Source organism: Pan troglodytes, chromosome 16 (genome assembly GCF_028858775.2).
Source record: "Pan troglodytes isolate AG18354 chromosome 16, NHGRI_mPanTro3-v2.0_pri, whole genome shotgun sequence".
NCBI lineage: Eukaryota > Metazoa > Chordata > Mammalia > Primates > Hominidae > Pan > Pan troglodytes.
Window position 1 is genome coordinate 34,446,945 of NC_072414.2, and position 19,668 is coordinate 34,466,612.

Sequence of the window (19,668 nt, forward strand, 5' to 3'; positions counted from 1 at the left end):
CTATAACTGGTTACTAAATTTCTGTGTCATCTAGTTTTGAATACGCTCAAATTCTGGATGGACAGAAGTTTAATAATACAGGTACTGGCTTTAGGAGGCAGTAACGAGAAAGAAACCAGTGGAATGAGACTATGGTTTAGGAAAGAAAAGAAGCATAAATAAGACATTGTCAAAGCTTTTCCTATTAATAACATATGTCTATTAATATTAATAACATCTATTAATAACATGTCTCTCTAAAAAATAGTCATAAAGCCTCAGATTCTCCCTCTTCCATTATTACCTTTTTTGAGCTGTACACGATGTGGCATAATATGCATTTTCGTTCTCGTACCATAGTGACCAGATCTGAAGCACTCAACGTCACACCTGCAATGAGGAAGTAACATTTAGTAACCTTTTCTCCTCAGTACCTTCTTACATTCATCTTCACATAACCAAAATTACAAGTCTTATCTTCCTCACCTCCACCTTGCTCCTCCCCCAGATCTTTCCGTTTCCAGGTGCATAGGGTAAACATTTTGGGAGCCATCCTTGATCCTTCTTTTTCACCCCATATCCACCCTCATTAGGAAATTGTCAGACCTACCTTGCTATATAGCCAAATTCCAACACTTCTCACCACCCAGCACATCTATCATCCCACACGGCATTACCCTACTACTGAAACGACTCCTTCCTTCCTTCTGCTCTTGTCCTCTCACAGCTGATTCTCAAAACAGTGTTTTGAGAGTAGCCAAAGATTCTTAGAATAAGATTCTTTTAAAGTTTAATTCAGAATGGACAGGCGCAGTGGCTCACGCCTGTAATCCCAGCATTTTGGGAGGCCGACGCGGGCAGATCACAAGGTCAGGAGTTAGAGACCAGCCTGGCCAACATGGTGAAACCCCGTCTCTACTCAAAATACATAAATTAGCTGGGTGTGGTGGCAGGTGCCTGTAATACCAGCTACTCAGGAGGCTAAGGCAGAATTGCTTGAACCCAGGAGCGGAGGTTGCAGTGAGCCAAGATTGCACCACGGCACTCTAGCCTGGGCGACAAAGCAAGACTCCGTCTTAAAAAAAAAAAAAAAAAACAAGCTTAAGTTAGAACACATACACGTTGAAAATTCCAAATCTAAAAATCTGAAATCTGAAATCTGAAATGATCCAAAACCGGAAACTTTTTGGGTGTCAACATGATGCTCAAAGGAAATGCCCACTAGAGCAGTTTAGATTTGGAATGTTCCGATTTGGGATGTTCAGCCAGTAAGTATGCAAATATTCCAAGATCCGAAAAAATCTGAACTCCACAACACTTTTGGTCCCAAGCATTTCGGATAAAGGAACTCAACCTGTATGTAATTCCTCTGCTCAGAATTTCCCAATGGCGTCCATCTCACTCACAGAAAACCTAGTCTTTGCCATGGCTACAATATCTGTTTCTCTCTTCCTCTCCGAACCATTCGCATGCCCTCCCGTTCTTCCTATATCATTCTAGTGCACTCGCATTCCCCTCGTTGCTATTCTTTGTTCACATCACAGATCCTCCCACCTTAGCACCTCTACATTTTCTGTTCTCTGCCTGGAATATTCTTCCTTAAAAAGTCCTTATGGTTCCCGTGGCTCATTCATTTCCATCAGGTATCTAAAATATTGCCTTATGGGAGAGGCCCTGCCTAACCCTCTACATAATATTGCACTTTCTGACACCCCACCTCTCCACATAGTTCCAGTTTTTCTATTCCCCTATTAACCTGCTTAATTTTTTATAGCACTGTGGTAGATCATGTTTCCATAGAAGGCCTCAACAATATCTGCTACCCCATGTGCTCTTTTGCAATGTGATCTTGCCACCATCCATGAAAAGGTGGATGGAGTCTGTTTCCCCTCCCTGTGAACTATTTTGATCAATAAAATGTGGCAGAAGTGATGCTGTATAACTTAAGAGGCTGGGCTTTCAGAAATCTGTACCTTCTGCCTCTGCCCACTTGTTACACTCCCTCTTGAAAGCCAGCCACCGTGCTGCGAGAAGCCAAAGCCACAGGGAAAGACCAGGTAAAAAAAGAACTGAGGCCCCCACTGAGTACCCAAACAACAAGCAGGACCAACCGACAGCCAGAAGCATGAGCCATCTTGGGGGCTCCAGGTCCAGCCACCAATGAGAGACCCCCAAGTGAGACCAATACATACACCATCCAGATAAGCCCTCTTCAACCCAGAGAATTGTGAGACACAATACAAGAGTTGTTTTAAGCCAGGAAATTTTGGAATAGTTTATGAACAAGTGATATCTGGAACATTATCTTTTACTACCTGACATAGTATGTATTTGTTATTCTCTGTCTCTGCCAATTAAAATTTAAATTCCGTGAGAAAAAGGACTTTGCATATTTTGTTCACTAGTATAGTTCGGACTAGCACTTAGAACAGTATATGACATATCATAAGGAATTCAAAAGTATTTGTTGATTATTCCAAATGGAACTATCCATCTTGGGTTACTAAATGTGAGTTTAGTAACTGAGCTGAGTAAATAGTAGGGTTTGAGGCCAGGCACAGTGGCTCACACCTGTAATCACAGCACTTTGGGAGGCTGAGGTGGTAGGATCACTTGAGGACAGGAGTTCAACACCAGTCTGGGCAACATAGTGTCTCTACAAAAAATGAAAGAATTCGCTGGGTACTATGGCTCATGCCTGTAATCCCAGCTACTTGGGAGGCACAGCAAGGAGGATTCCTTGAGCCCAGGAGTTTGAGGTTATAATGAGCTATGATTGTGCCACTGTACTTCACCCTGGGCAAGAGTGACGCTCTCTATAAAAAAAAAAAAAAAAAAAAAAAAAAGAAAGAAAGAAAGAAAGAAAGAAAATACCAGGGGTTTAGATTAAGACTCAACAATGGTTTACTCTTTCATAATCCTCTAGCACTAGCACACTTTCCTCAAGTCCCTGCTAGAGATGCTCTATATGAAATTTTAAATCTACTCCCCAAGCAGCATTTTTCCTTCTTCTACAGAAAACATCAGGCTCTAATAGATCTGCTTCTTCATTTGGGGTACATTCCTTAGGAGATTTTAAAACTGCAACATAATGAGGTTACAAACTACCATAGTTTAATCTGTAACTCCTAGATAATATGGCAGAAGGATCAATGAAAGAGGCCTAAGGTTCTCCACTCCTCTGATTACTCGGCAGTTTTCTTGCCATGCAACCCACTTCATAATATTACTGAATGCCTAAATAATTTTATTCAATAACAAAGTTCAGGCCAGGCATGGTGGCTCATGCCTATAATCCCAGCACTTTGGGAGGCCAAGGTGGGTGGATAACTTGAGGTCAGGAGTTCAAGACCAGCCTGGCCAACATGTCTCTATTAAAAATACAAAAATTAGCTGGGTATGGTGGCACGTGCCTGTAATCCCAGCTACTTGGGAGGCTGAGGCAGGAGAATCGCTTGAACCCAGGAGGCAGAGGTTGCAGTGAGCCGAGATGACGCCCCTGCACTCTAGCCTGGGAGACACAGCGAGACTCTGTCTCAAAAAATAAAAATAAAAAATAAAATTCAAAACACTAAAGTAAGATTATGGGGTAAAAATATAAACACTTAAGAAACCTGAATGTCAATTAGCTACCAAAACAAAGAAATATACCTTTGTGGATAGATACAGTATTATTTATACTTTCCATATTACTAATAATTTCTTAAATCTCAAACAGAAATGTGAAGTGCTATAGCATACTACTTCTAACTGCTTTATAATGTAACATCTACTTCAACTTTAATTACTACTTACATGTGTTATTTTGTTACTTCATTCAACAAACATTTATTGAGCACTAAGCACTATTCTAAGGGTTGGAGAAATTGGTAAAGATACGTCCAGAAATGTTTTAAATTGTGCTTCCAATTATTAACCACCAAAGCAAAACAGGAACAAGAAACTTAGGAGCAATAAAGTCAGTAAAAGAGTGTGACTCTCTGGTAGAAATTATAGCAGTTACTGCGGAGTTTTTATATATTTACTTGGTTGAAAACCAAGCACTAAAATACAAACTGTGCTTTTATTTGACAAAGCCAACAACATCAACCCCTAGTAAATGGATAAAAAAAATAAAGCCATACAGTATAATAGAAATACTCTATATCAACCTTTTAACCAAAGTCTCCCTCTTTTTATTTTTTCCTTTCACAAGCTCATTTCTAATCTGCATGTATTAAGAATACTCATTTTCATTTTCTTAAAAAATCAAAATATAACTGCCAGCAAAGTATTCAATCGATAAGGAAGATTTAGTATTTAAACCCTGAGGTGACATGATTCCAGGCAAAGTAACTTTAGTTTATATATTCTTAAATTGGGTAAATACATAAATTCCATTAAGCTTTCTGAAATACTGTAATTAGCCCAGTCTTCCAGATGGGAACCACTGCTCTTTTTAAAGGCCTTGACAAAGACTAGAAGCCAAGGAAATACAAACCATCCAACTCTGTGATCTCAACCAAGGTGACTGAGAAGTGACAAACTACAAGTAAGTAAATAAGGAATCCAAACCTACTGCCATCCTCACTTTAGTCACCTTACACTGGTTTTCACCATGTTGGCCAGCTGATCAAGAACTGACCTCAGGTGATCCACCAGCCTCGGCCTCCCAAAGTGCTGGGATTACAGGTGTGAGCCACCATGCCCAGCTTCATCTCATTGTTAACAGTACATTTAGTAATCTTTATCCATTTTGTATATGTATATATTCATAAAGTGGATCATCATAAAGGTCTTCATCCTCAGTCTTCACATTGAGTACACCGAGGAGGAAGCAGGGGAGGGGTTGGTCTTGCTGTCTAAGGGGTAGCAGAGGCAGAGAAAAATCTGTGTATAAGTGGACCTGCGAACCGCAAACCTGTGCAGTTCAAGGGTCAACTGTATACTTTCTCTTAAGATTTCCTTAATAATAATATCTTTTCTCTAGCTTACTTTAAGGATACAGTATACAACATATATATACTGTATATGTGTTAATTAACTCATGTTATCAGTAAGGCTGCTAGTCAACAATAAACTATTAGTAGTTAAGTTTTGGGGGAGTCAAAAGCTATAGATGGATTATTGACTTCACAGGGTATCGGTGCCCCCAACCCTTGAGCTGTTCAAGGGTCAACTGTATTTTTCTTTATCAGTCTATCTATGCGTTTGTTAATATTATTAATCTTTTCAAAGAACCAGTTTTGTCTATTGTCTTTTTCTATTTCTTAATTTCTACTGCTGTCTTTATTACCTTTCATTTTACATACATTGGGTTTATTTTGTTCTTCATTTACTAGCTTCTTAAGGTAGAACTTGAGGTCAAGTCTTTAGGCCTTTTTTCTTTTCCAATAAATATATTTAAACCCATAAACTTCTCTGTAAGCACTGCTTTAGTGGCATCCCACATTTTTTAGTACTTTTTAATAAACATTTTATTTTAGAATTGTTTTAGATTTATAGAAAAGTGGCAAAGATAAGAGATAGTATAGTTTCCATATACCCCACGTCTAGTTTCCCATATTAACATCTTTCATTTGGCCAGATCAGTAGCTCACATCTGTAATCCCAGCACTTTGGGAGGATGGCTTGAAGCCAGGAATTCAAGACCAGGCTGGTCAACACAGCAAAATTCATGTATCCACAAAAAAATTAAAAATTATCCAGGTTGCTCAGGTGTGGTGGCTCATGCCTGTAATCCCAACACTTTGGGAGGCTGAGGCAGGTGGATCACCTGAGGTCAGGAGTTCCAAGACCAGCGTGACCAACATGGTGAAACCCCATCTCTACTAAAAAGAAAAAAATTAGCTGGGCTTGATGGCAAGCATCTGTAATCCCAGCTACTCGGGAGGCTGAGGCAGGAGAGTCACTTGAACCTGAGATGTGGAGGTTGCAGTGAGCCAAAATCGGGCCACTGCACTCCAGCCTGAGCAACAAGAGTGAAACTCAGCCTCAAAAAAAAAACGAAAAACAAAAAACTTACATTAGTGTGTTACATTTGTCACAATTAACAAACCAATATTGATACACTGTTATTTATTTATTTATTATTTATTTGAGACAGAGTCTCACTCTGTTGCCCAGGCTGGAGTGCAGTGGTGCTATCTCAGCTCACTGCAACCTCTGTAACCTCCGCCTGAAACTACGTCTCAAAAAAAAAAAACAAAAATCTTACATCAGAATGTTACATTGGTCACAATTAACAAACCAATATTGATACATTGTTATTTATTTTATTTTTTGAGACAGAGTCTCACTCTGTTGTCCAGGCTGGAATGCAATGGCACAATCTTGGCTCACTGCAACCTCCGCCTCCTGGGTTCAAGCAATTCTCCTGCCACAGCCTCCCAAGTAGCTGGGACTACAGGCACCCGCCACCACGCCCCGCTAATTTTTGTATTTTTAGTAGAGATGGAGTTTCACCACATTGGCCAGGTTGGTCTCAAACTCCTGACCTCGTGATCCACCCGCCTCGGCCTCCCAAAGTGTTGGGATTACAGGCATGAGCAACCGTGCCCAGCCTGATACACTGTTATTATGGAAGCCATATTTTATTCAGATGTCCTCTCTTTTTTTTTTTTTTTTTTTTTTTGAGACGCAGTCTTGCTCTGTCTCCCAGGCAGGAGTGGAGTCGCATGATCTCAGCTCACGGCAACCTCTGCCTCCCAGGTTCAAGCAATTCTCCTGCCTCAGCCTCCCGAGTAGCTTTACAGGCACCTGCCACCACGCCCAGCTAACTTTTGTGTTTTTAGTAGAGACGGGGTTTCACCATGTTGGCCAGGCTGGTCTGGAACTCCTGACCTCAGGCAATCTGCCCTCCTTGGCCTCTGAAAGTGCTGGGATTACAGGTGTAAGCCACCATGCCCAGCCCAGATGTCCTCATTCTTTACCTCCTACCTTTTTTCTCTTCCAGCATGTCATAGAGGATACCACATTACATTTAGTCATCATTTCTCCTTTGGCTCCCCTTGGCCATGACAGTTATCCCACAAATTTTGATGTTGTATTTTCATTATCATTCAGTTCAAAGTACTTTCTAATTTCTCTTGTAATTTCTTCTTTGACTCACAGATTATTTAGAAGATTCACTGAATTTCCAAATACTTGTGGCCTTTTACACATCTTGGTTTCTAATTTAATCTTATTAAGAGGCTAGGAGCTATGACTCACGTCTATAATCCCAGTACTTTGGGAGGCCGAGGTGGGTGGATCACCTGAGGTCAGGAGTTCGAGACCAGCCTGGCCAACATGGTGAAACCCCGTCTCTACTAAAAACACAAAAATTAGCTGGGCGTGGTGGTGGGCACCTGTAATCCCAGCTATTTGGGAGGTTGAGGCAGGAGAATCGCTTGAACCCGGGAGGCAGAGGTTGCAGTGAGCTGAGATCATGCCATTGCACTCCAGCCTAGGCTACGAGATCGAAACTGTCTCAAAAAAAAAAAAATTAATAGTAATTTTATTACAGTCAAAGAACACATACTATATTATTTTAATCCTTTCAACTATACTGAGAATTACAGCCCAGCATCTGGTTTATATATACACTTGGGGAAAAAAAGTATATTCTGCAGTTGTTGTGTGGAAATCATTTATATTGATTTTTTTTTAAAGACAGGGTCTCAGCCAGGCACAGTGGCTCACGCCTGTAATCCCAGCACTTTGGGAGGCCAAGGCGGGCAGATCACCAGAGGTCAGGAGTTTGAGACCAGCGTGGCCAACATGGCAAATCCCCATCTCTACTAATAATATAAAAATTAGCCTGGTGTGGTGGCAGGAGCCTATAATTCCAGCTACTTGGGAGGCTGAGGCAGGGGAATCGCTTGAACCCGGGGAGTAGAGTGGCAGTGAGCCGAGATAGCGCCGCTTCATTCCAGCCTCAGCAAAAGGGCAAAACTCCGTCTCAATAAATAAATAAATAAAAATAAATAAAGACACAGTCCCACTCTGTCACCCAGGCTGGAGTGCCATGACACAAACATGGCTCACTGCAGCCTCACCCTTCTAGGTTCAAGCAATCTTTCCTACATCAGCCTCCCAAGTAGCTGGGACCATGGGCACATGCCACCACGCTGGGCTAATGGTTTTATTTTGAACAGATTGGGTCTCTTCATGTCGGCCAGGCTAGTCTTGAACTGCAGGGCTCAAGCAATCTTCCCACCTCGGCCTCCCAAAATCTATACTAATTTTTGTTGTTGTTATCATTGAAAGAAGAATGTTCAAATCTCTCTGATAGTGAATTGTCTATTTATTCCTTTAGTTGTATCCATTTTTGCTTCATGTATTTTGAAGCGCTGATATCAGGCACAAGCATAGTTATAACTGTTACATCTTTCTCATGAACTGACCTTTTATTGTTATGAAATGATCCCTTTAACTCTGGTGATACTTTTTATATTGAAGTCTATTTTATCTGATATAAATATAACCACTCTAGGCTTCTTATGCTACTTTGTATGATCTTTTTCCATGCATTTGCTTTTAGCCATTTTGTCTTTATGCATTAAATCAGTGTATATTTCATTAAAGTCAATGAAGTTATTAATATAGTTGAATTAGATCTACTATTTTATTATTTATAGCTCCTCTATTTTTGTTCAGTTATACCTGTTTCTGTCTTGTTTGGATTATTCACTTTGATTTTTCTACTAGTTTTTTTTTAGCAACACTTCTTTGCATGATTATATTTTCCCCCCAGTGGTTGCTTTTAGGAATTCCAACATATATCTTTACCATTATACTCTTTACTGTGTTAAAAAGTACCACTGGCCGGGCATGGTGGCTCACGCCTGAAATCCTAGCACTTTGGGAGGCCAAGGCAGGAGGATCACCTGAGGTCAGGAGTTTGAGACCAGCCTGGCCAACAAGGTGAAACCATGTCTCTACTGAAAATACAAAAATTAGCTGGGCATGGTGGCAGGCGCCTGTACTCCCAGCTACTTGGGAGGCTAAGGCAGGAGAATCACTTGAACCCAGGAGGCAGAGGTTGCAGTGAACAGAGATGGCGCCACTGCACTCCAGCCTGAATGACAAGAATGAAACTGTCTCAAAAAAAAAAAAGTACCACTACAGGTAATATGTAAAAACCCTGCAACCATATAGGCCCATTTACCCTCACCCATCATCCCATGCTTTATGGGATATGTTTTATATCTACCATAAGAAATGAACCCCCAAGATGATGCTTTTTTGTGCTATAGTAATTTTTTTAAGAAATGAAAAAGAAAGTTTTAAAATATCTACCCAAATATTTACAAGTTCTAACCTTCATTGTTTTCTGAAGATTCAACTTTCCATCTGGTGTTATTTCCCTACAGCCTGAAGAAGTTCTTTTAGCATTTCTTATAGTGCAGATCTACTAGCAATGAATTATCTGACAATGTCTTTATTTCATATTGTTGGTTTTTTTTTTTTTTTTTTTTTTTTTTTTTTGAGACAGAGTCTTGCTCTGTCACCCAGGCTGGAGTGCAGTGTTGCCACCTCAGCTCACTGTAACCTTCACCTCCTGGGTTCTAGCGATTCTCCCGCTTCAGCCTCCCAAGTACCTGGGATTACAGGCACCAGCTAATCGTGCCTGGCTAATTTTTTTGTATTTTTAGTAGAGATGGGGTTTCACCATGTTGGCCAGGCTGGTCTCAAACTCCTGACCTCTGGTCATCACCCGCATCAACCTCCCAAAGTGTTGGGATTACAGGAGTGAGCCACTACACCCGGTCCCATATTCTTTCTTGAAGGCTATTCTGCTGAATCTGAAATTCTGGGCTGACATGTTTTTTCCTTCAGCACTTTAAAGATTCTCTATTCACTTCTGACCTCCACTGTTTCTGATGATTCGTCAGTGGTAAACAGAATTCTCTCTCTGTATCTAATGTGTTGTTTTCTTTGCTGTTTTCTAGATTTTTACTTTTGTCTGTCAATAGTTTATAAGGCACCCACCAAATTTGGGAAATTTTCAGCCATTAAATTTTTAAATATATTTTTCTTCCTCATTGTTTTTCTTCTCCCTCCCAGTTTTCAATTAAATGTGCTGGGTTTTTAAAATATTGATCCCAGGTCACTGAGGATGTATTTCTTTTTCCCTCCCACTCTTTCTTCAACTTTAATTTCAAGGATACTTTCCTCTGTCATCTCCATTCTTCCATTAAGCCCCATTCAGTTTAAATTTTTATTTCAGATATCATATTTTTCAGTTCTAGAATGTCTATTTAGTTATCTTAGTTTCACACTCATTCTTTATGAATACATTTTCCTTTATATCATTTTTATTTCCTTTACTAACGCATAGTTATAAAAGTTTAAAATCATTTCCTGCTAATCCCAACATTTAAGCATTTTAAGGTCACTCTCTAGAGTGTCATTTAGCTTGAGAATAGGTTACGTTTTCCTGTTTCTTTGTATATGAGTAGTTTTGGAATATATCCTGGATATTTTGAATCTGGTATTACAGCAACTCTGGAGTCCTTTATATTCCTCCAAAGAGTATTGACTTTTGTTTTTTTACTTTTGTTTTCATAGTATCTAACTTGGTTAACTCAAACTACAAATCTGTCTCTTAGGCAGTAGATGAAATCTCCAGTTTTTTTGTTTTTTGTTTTTTTTTTTGAGATGGAGTCTCACTCTGTCACCCAGGCTGGAGTGCAGTGGCACGATCTTGGCTCACTGCAAGCTCCACCTCCCGGGTTCAAGCAATTCTCCTGCCTCAGCCTCCTGAGTAGCTGGGATTACAGGCATGTGCCACCACGCCTGGCTAATTTTTTTGTATTTTTAGTAGAGACGGGGTTTCACCATATTGGCTAGGCTGGTCTTGAACTCCTGACCTTGTGATCCACCCACCTCAACCTCCCAAAGTGCTGGGATTACAGGCGTGAGCCACCGCGCCCGGCGAAATCCTCAGTTATTTCATCCTCAGCTGGGCTTCTTTGGAGTCTGCTCCACATATGCATAATTCAGCAGTCTGCCAAGGTTTGGGCAGAGTTTATTCACAGAGTCTGATGCTTCTCCTCTCTCTCTGCTTTCCAGGATTCTCCTCTCACTTTCCAACAGCTGTAGTTGCTTGAGCTTTACCTTCTGGTTCTTCAGGCCACAAAGACTAAAGTTTACTATTGGAATTTTAAGCACCCTACATGACATAGATCAGGGCCTGCCCTAAAGTTAGAAGACATGAAAATGGGAAATTACTCCAAGCAGTCCCATTCTTGTGTTAACTACCCTCTAGAATCTGCCTGGTTTTTTTCTAACTCTCCAGTAGATTTTACTGGTTTTATGTATTTCCATCCAGATGTAATAATAGCTGTTATTTGTGGGGGCGTTGGCCAGGAGGAGCTTACTCAGCCTATGACCAGAACAGGACTCTCATGTTTGCACTTTTGAGAGCCATCAGCCTCTTCGAATGGCTCCAAGCAATGCTCAAGCAGGACAGACTGATCAAAGAAGACATATCCTCCATCATGCGATGGAGTAGGAGGCCCTAGGTTTAGTGACAAAGTCTGCTGGGACCTGGGTGACTCTTGAATAGCAGCTGTTCATGAGGTGGCTCGGCATTCCAGCCTACCTCAATTTTATGGTGCCTCCATCTAAACATACACATACATGGTTTGCTCAACCATACACTGAAAAAACTATTCTCATGCATGCTTATGTTTTATGCCTTTGTCCCTATTAAAAGCCCTTCAAAGGCATCTAATTATGTAAGATATAAATCAAAATATTTAAAAGGTCTTACAAGGCCCGCTTGACACAACCCTTTCTGATGTGTATTACATAGGTTTGAGCTACTTTCTTGTTGATCTCTGTGATCAGACAAAATGACATTTTCAGTTCTTCCCACCTACCACACTCCTCCCACCTTAGGGCTTTTTCATATGCTGGTCCCTCTCCCTGGAAAGCTCTTACTCCTTTTCATCTAGTTAATTACTCATCCTTCAAATCTCAGTCCAAATGTCAGTTGCCTAGGAAAGCACTCCCTCATCTCCCAGACTAGGTCATACCCCTCACTGTGCACTGCTCTTCTGAAACCCTATCTCTTCTTTATAACACTTATCCCAACTGTGGCTATTTCTGAGGCACACTGTAGAGCAGCAATTCTCAATCACATCAGACCCAACTCTTTTTTCCTAAAACATATCATTGTGGAAATTTTCATTCATACATAAAAATAGAAGGCTTATTATAACAATCCCCGGTGTTCTGATCAGCCAGTTTCCCCAATTGTCACCATACAATTTTTTCTTTAAAGATATTTGTACCCCCTTTTATTGTAAATATTTTGTAATAACCTTCTTATCCTTCCTGAAATAAAATGCAGAGCTACTGTAACTTACTTACACATGTAAAACTTCAAATATCAATATAATGTGCTAACTATAATAAAAATGAAAAATTAAAGGAAAGTGAGTTATAAAGTAACACGTATATCAACTTATAAATGCTCAGACATGACTATATTAGAAGAATAAAACTATAAATATGACTACTACAAAATCAGACTAATATAGACAGGCATGTGATATTGTTGATAAAAAATACCATGAATAGGCTAGGCATGGCGGCTCACGCCTGTAATCCCAGTACTTTGGGAGGCTGAGGCAGTTCAAGACCAGCTTGGCCAACATAGTGAAATACCATCTCTACTAAACACAAAAATTAGCCAGGCGTGGTGATGCGTGCCCATAGTCCCACATACTCAGGAAGCTTAGGCATGAGAATTGCTTGAACCCGGGAGGCAGAGGTTGCAGTGAGCCAAGATCATGCCACTGTACTCCAGCCTGGGTGACAGAGTGAGACTCTGTCTCAAAACAAACAAACACAAACAGCATTGCTGTCTGCAATATAATTTCCCAAAATAGTGACCAACTCAATAATCTTTCTGAACTAAAGAAAGCACAGTCCCTTGATTTACACATTAACTATGCTTCAGGCAAAAAATACTCTGTGTTGACCTGGCGCGGTAGCTCACGCCTGTAATCCCAGCACCTGGGAAGCGGAGGCGGGCAGATCACTAGAGTCCAGGAGTTCAAGACCAGTCTGGCCAACATGGCAAAACCCCGTTTCTACAAAAAAAAATTAGCTGGGCTTGCATGCCTGTAATCCCAGCTACTCAGGTGGCTGAGACACAAGAATCACTTGAACCCAGGAGGCAGAGGTTGCAGTGAGCCAAGACCATGCCACTGCACTCCAGCCTGGGGGGTCAGAGTGAGACCTTACCTCAGAAAAAAAAAACAACAAAAAAATACTGTATGTTTATGTTAAACAAATTTGGTTTGAGGCTCAGATAATTATAAACAGATTTTTCACCTACATGAACATCTTCTGGGACATTAGAAAGTGATGCAAGATTTATGTGTTCTCACCACAAAAACTTATAAGTAATACATATGTTAATTAGTTTCATCTAGCTATTCCGCAAGGTACAGCAGGTCCTCAAAAAATGCTGTTTCATTCAATATCATGCTGTTATAACATTAATGAGAAAAAATAAATTATTTCCAGCTGAGGCCACTGTCTATGAAGACTTCGTATGTTCTCCTTATTCCTTCACGGGTTTCTTCCAGGTCTCCAGTTTCCTCCCACACCCCGAAGTAAGTGCCTGATAGGTGAACCGGGTGTCTAAACAGTCCCAGTCTCAGTGAGTGTGGGTGTGTGTGTGTGAGTACACCCTGGGATGGAATGGCGTCCTGTCCAGGGTTGGTTTCTACCTTGTAAGCTTAGCTTCTTAGGATAGGCTCTGACCACCTGAACACTGAACTGGAATAAAGACGTTGGAAAATAAAAGAATGGATAAATAAAAATTATTATAAAATAAAAGTGTGTGACGTATGCACAACAATAAACAATGTGGTACGAAAGCACCCACCTGTCATATTTGTTGATTTTTAACCACATGGTAGTAGCCAGTGCTCCTTAAAATTTTCACTTTGGAAATATTTATTCCTTGATTTAGCCCACCACCAGTGGGACTGTGGTCACCCATTGATTTGCCAAAAATTAGGCAAATATCCTATTTTTATTACTCTTTCTTTTTTTTTTTTTTTTTGAGACGGAGTCTCACTCTGTCGCTAGGCTGGAGTGTGGTGGCATGATCTGAGCTCACTGCAACCTCCACCTCCCGGGTTCAATCGATTCTCCTGCCTCAGCCTCCCGAGTAGCTGGGACTACCTCCCGAGTAGCTGGGACTACAGGCACATGTACCACCACACCCAGCTAACTTTTGTATTTTTTAGTAGAGATAGGGTTTCACTATGTTGACCAGGATGGCTAGATCCCTTGACCTCGTGATCCGCCCACCTCAGCCTCCCAAAGTGCTGGGACTACAGGCGTGAGCCACCGCGCCCAGCCCTTCTTTTTTTTTTCTTCCAGAGACAGGGGTTTGTTCTATCACCTGGGGTAGAGTGCAGGGGCATGATCATAGCTCACTGCAGCTTTGAACTCCTGGGCTCAAGTGATCCTTCCACCTCAGCCTCCCAAGTAGCTGGGATTACAGGTATACCCTACTATACTTGGTCAATTTTAAAAATTTTTTGTAGAGACAGGGTCTCGCTTTGAAGCCCAGGCTGATCTTGAACTCCCAGTTTCAAGTGTCCTCCACCTTGGCCTCCCAAAGTGCTAGGATTACAGTTATGAGCCACCATGCCCAGGCTACTCTTTTCTACATCTACGTATAGCTCACATTTATTTCAATGTTTAGTATTAGAAGTGTTTGGGGTCTTCGTTTAGAAGTTTGGTGATGTTCTTGTGACCAGAAATATGCCATAGGAACTTAACTCTTTTTTATATCAATTAGCCTGTGGCAAAATTAGTTTTGTTATTATGCTGTTTTGCTTAGAGTCACAGTTTCCAAGATCCTATTGATGTTAAGTGAGGACTTGTTATATAAATATGTCAAGGCACCATATTGTACACAATAAATACATATATTTTATTGCCAATTAAAAAATTAATTTTTTTGGCCAGGCACGGTGGCTCACGCCTGTAATCCCAGCACTTTGGGAGGCTGAGGTGGGTGGATCACCAGGTCAGGCATTCGAGACCAGCCTGGCCAACATAGTGAAACCCCATCTCTACTAAAAATACAAAAAATTAGCCGGGCATGGTGGCAGGTGCCTGTAATCCCAGCTACTCGGGAGGCTGAGGCAGAAGAATCGCTTGAACCTGGGAGGCAGAGGTTGCAGTGAGCAGAGATCGTGCCATCGCACTCCAGCCTGGGCAACAAGAGTGAAACTCCATCTTTAAAAAAATAAAATAAAATAAAATAATAAAGCTTATAGGGAAAATATGGCCTGGATGCAGTGGCAGCACACTTATAATCCTAGCACTCTGGGAGGCTGAGGCAACAGAATCACTTGAGGCCAGGAGTTCAACACCATTCTGGGCGACACAGTGAGACCTCCTCTTCACACACACAAAAAATTTATTAATTAGCTGGGCATGGTGGCACGCACCTGTAGTCCCAGCTACTAAGAAGGCTGAGGTGGGAAGAGGATTGCCGGGGCCCAGGAGTTTGAGGGTGTAGTGAGCCATGATCATGCCACTGTACTTCAGCCTAGGTGACTGAGCAAGATCCTGTCTCAAAAAAAAAAAAAAAAAGCTTTTAGGAAAAATTATTACTACCCCCTCCTGTTTCCTAGCCACCGCCACTTCCAGTCAGCCACTCTTGTGAGTTTCTTATTTGTTTTCCAGAGATATTTTTCAATTTTTTTGCATGAAAATACAAAACATAAAATTTACCATCTTAACCATTTAAGTGTAGTTTAGTGGTATTAAATACATTCATAATGTTGTACAACCAACACTACCATCCATCTCCATAACTACTTGCATCTTGCGTAACTGAAACTTTATATCCATTAAACAATAACTCATTTCCCCCTCCCTCAACCCCTAGCAACCACCATTCTACTTTCTGTCTCTATGATTTTGACTATCCTCCACAGAGGATATTCTATGCATATACGGTTGTCCCTCGATATCCATGGGGGATTGGTTCCAGGATCCCCCTCAATACCAAAATCTGAGAATGCTAAAGACCCTTACATGAAATGGCACAGTATATGCATGTAACCTACACATACCTTCCGTATACTTTAAATCATCTCTAGATTACATACAAGAGCTAATACAATGCCTACAGATAACTTCATTTATGTGGATGCAATGTAGTATGTACTCAGCATGTAGCAAATTCAAGTTTTGCTTTTCAGAAATTTGTGAATTTTTTTTCCCCAAATATTATCCATCCAAAGTTGGTAGAATCCATGGATGCAGAACCCATGGACGGATATGGAGGAACAATTGTATATGCAATACATAATATTTTTATAAAACCACAGTGGTTGCAAAATGCACACCCTCTTTTGCACCTTTTCTTTCTCACTATATGGGAGGTCACTCAATATTAGCACATATAGAGCTGGCTCATTCTTTCTAGCAAATTCATACATTTATTTAACCAATCCTTCACTGATGAAGACCTGGGAGCTTCTTGATAGTTTCTTTCAGATTAAAACATGCACAAACATGCACACACACACACACACACACACAGACTGTAGAGTTTCCACTAGTGATTTCACATGCTAGAGGTCCAAGGAGAGCATTCATATGTAACTTGTCTGCCCAGGTGCTCTTATTCATTGGGTACACAAATTAATCCTAAACTCTCCACTAAGATACTCCCAATTACAAAACACACAATACATAGACTTCTCACTGAGCCATTCCTGGTCCCAGAACCAAGTCGTCTAGCATCTACCATTCCTCTCAACTCTTGTAGAGCAGCCTTCAGACTACACGTGCACTAATCTAGATGTACAATAATCACTATTCATAGTCTTTCCTTTTTAAATATCTTCCTTTTAATCAAAACAATTGAGGCCGGGCACTGTGGCTCACACCTGTAATCCCAGCAAGTTGGGAGGCTGAGGTGGGTGGATCACCTAAGGTCAGGAGTTCAAGACCAGCCCGGCCAACATGGTGAAACCCCGTCTCTATTAAAAATACAAAACGTTAGCCAGGCATGGTGGTGGGCACCTGTAATCCCAGCTACTCGGGAGGCTGAGACAGGAGAATCACCTGAACCCAAGAAGCGGAGGTTGCAGTGAGCTGGGATTGCGCCACTGCACTCCAGCCTGGGCGACAAAGCAAGGCTCTCTCTAAAAAAAAAAAAAAAAAAAAAAAAAACACACACACACACACACACAAAATAGGTTCTGAACTAGCCTGATCAGATTCGTTCACACCCTCTACCTCCTGCCAGGCCATTTTTTATTATTTTTTAATTTTTTTTTTTTTGAGATGGAGTTTCGTTTTTGGAGTACAATGGCGCAATCCTGGCTCACTGCAACCTCCGCCTCCCAGGTTCAAGCGATTCTCCTGCCTCAGCCTCCCAAGTAGCTGGAATTACAGGCATGCGCCATCATGCCCAGCTAATTTTGTATTTCTAGTAGAGACGGTGTTTCTCCATGTCGGTCAGCCTGGTCTCAAACTCCTGACCTCAGGTGATCCGCCCGCCTCGGCCTCCCAAAGTGCTGGGATTACAGGCGTGAGCCATCGCGCCTGGCCCCTTCCAGGCCATTTTAAAGTTCTCCTCAAAAACCATCTAGTATTTCTAATTAAAGGGCTCCTACTATCTTCTAGACTCAAGAGTTAACTCTAGGCACGGCGCGGTATTTGGCAAATGTGTAGTAGATACTAAATAAATTCTAGTTGCATCTGAAAATTGTCTTTCATTATTTCATTCACGACCAAACTTGAGAACGGGGCTTAAAGCAAATTTTAAGATTTCCCATGCTATTTACAACAGTACTAAGCTCTTAATAAGCACTCAAAAGTTATCTGTGGGCCGGGCGTGGTGGCTCAAGCCTGTAATCCCAGCACTTTCAGAGGCCAAGGTGGGTGGATCACCTAAGGTCAGGAGTTGGAGACTAGCCTGGCCAACATGGTGAGACCTCGGCTCTACTAAAAATACAAAAATTAGCCGGGCGTGGTGATGGTGCACGCCTGCAATCCCAGCTACTCGGGAGGCTGAGGCAGGAGAATCTCTTGAAATTGGAAGGCGGAGGTTGCAGTGAGCCAAGATCCCGCCACTGCACTCCAGCCTGGGCGAAAGAGCGAAACTCCGTCCCAAAAAAGATAATAATAATAAAAATAAATAAAAATACAAAAAATTAGCCAGGTATGGTGGTGGGTGCCTGTAATCCCAGCTACTGGGTAGGCTGAGGCAGGAGAATTGCTTGAATCCAGGAGGCGGAGGTTGCAGTGAGCTAAGATCGCGCCACTGCACCCCAGCCTGGCAACAAGAGCGAAACTTTGTCTCAAAAAAAAAAAAAAAAAGAAGTTATTTGTGCTTTGAATAAACTGGATATAAACCATTATGGTGGATACAGCACTTATTTGCTAGGTAAGAGAACTTCGCTTACCTAGGATGACAGTCTCAAGTTGCTAAAAGCCACGGATATCTCAAACTTCTCAATAAGATGGCTTAATCTTACTCTCAAAGATGATTACACAACAAATTGAAAGGGGAAGAGGGTGTAAAGCATTTCCTCTCCACAATTATACACCGAGATTCGGACTAAATATTAAACGGACACAGTAAGCTGTTGTTACTATTTGTTATTAGTTGTTACTATCAAGACGCATCCCACAAGGAGAGAAACGAAAGGAGGAAAAAGAACGGAGGTTGTCAGTCGCGAGAGGTTGAAATGTGTCCCTGGCCTGAGACCTACGGGCTTTAAGAACCAGGGTCTTTGGACTCCCTGCCCAACTGGGGACGAAGGAGGTCAGTGGCTTCCCCTAAGGTCAAGGCTTTGGAGCCACGTTTCCTTCTGGGGCTGAGAGCAGAGCTGGAACGCCCCCGCGAAAATCCGTACCCCGAAGCCAGCAGCACCGCCTGCCCATAAACCCGCGCCGGCTCTGGGAGAGTGGACCACCAGGTTGCCCCTGAGCCGCAGCCTGCAGGAGTAGAAACCCGGTGGTGTCTTGCAGCCCCACAACCTCCCTAAGGGGCAGACCACCAGGACCCTTGGGCTCCGATACGCTCAACGCAGGCCGGCCCGTCGATACTCACATTCACAGCCAACCCCTCTTACTCCATCAGGCCGCCGAGGGCCAGGCGAGGGAGCTCCCTGACGCCTCAGACGCCCCCTTCAGTTTTGGGTCCGGGAGCCTGCTCCGGACCCGCTCCCCGCCGGGCCCCGCCACAGCCGCCGCCAACGCGCAGGCGCACACCGAAGCCGTCACGCTCGCTTTTTTTTCCTTTGCCGTCCGCAGTTCTCAATAATCTAGCTTTATTTGAACACAAGAGAGTGAACAACGGACACACAGGAAGAGGTTTTTCTCAAAAAGAATGGAGGAAGAACAAAGGCAGGCCCGCTTGCGGGAGAGTCAGTACGCAGCGTTGGACGCTATGAACAGCCTCCCTGGTCCCTTTTTCATTCTCCTTGTTTCTCCTTGTTCTTTCCCGGCCTCCCTGTAGCTCCTACTCTCTTCCTTGGTGTCCTGCCATTTCCTTTAGTCAGTGGCAACTGTTCGGGCTACATTTTGAAAACACTCCTTCCTTGTAAAACTTTCTGAAGTTTAATGGAAGGTGCAAGAGCTTTAGAACAGCCAGACCTGAGTTTCAGATCTTGGACTAGCTACGAATAATTTGTGACTTTGGGTAAATTACAATTCTTC

The 19,668-nt window shown here is 42.0% G+C and overlaps 2 protein-coding genes across 16 annotated transcripts in view; one reads left to right on the forward strand and one right to left on the reverse strand.

Moving 5' to 3' along the window:
- ZNF106 (zinc finger protein 106) overlaps positions 1 to 19,276 on the reverse strand; it is a 79,004-nt gene extending 59,728 nt beyond the window's left edge. For 3 of the 5 annotated variants that reach the window (XM_054667436.2, XM_054667435.2, XM_009428904.5), the window contains exons 1-2: positions 19,061 to 19,248; positions 284 to 369 (exon numbers count right to left, since the gene is read on the reverse strand). In XM_054667436.2, the coding sequence (XP_054523411.1) occupies positions 284 to 337 (54 nt within the window). In that variant the 5' untranslated portion in view covers positions 338 to 369; positions 19,061 to 19,248. Of the gene's footprint in view, positions 1 to 283; positions 370 to 19,060 lie in introns of all 5 variants that reach the window. The other 2 variants (XM_016928006.4, XM_016928005.4) reach the window with 1 other exon arrangement.
- SNAP23 (synaptosome associated protein 23) overlaps positions 19,232 to 19,668 on the forward strand; it is a 42,226-nt gene continuing 41,789 nt past the window's right edge. The window contains exon 1 of one of the 11 annotated variants that reach the window (XM_054667452.2): positions 19,232 to 19,415. The gene's annotated coding sequence lies outside the window, so the exon portion shown is untranslated. Of the gene's footprint in view, positions 19,652 to 19,668 lie in introns of all 11 variants that reach the window. The other 10 variants (XM_024349142.3, XM_063793981.1, XM_063793985.1 and 7 more) reach the window with 10 other exon arrangements.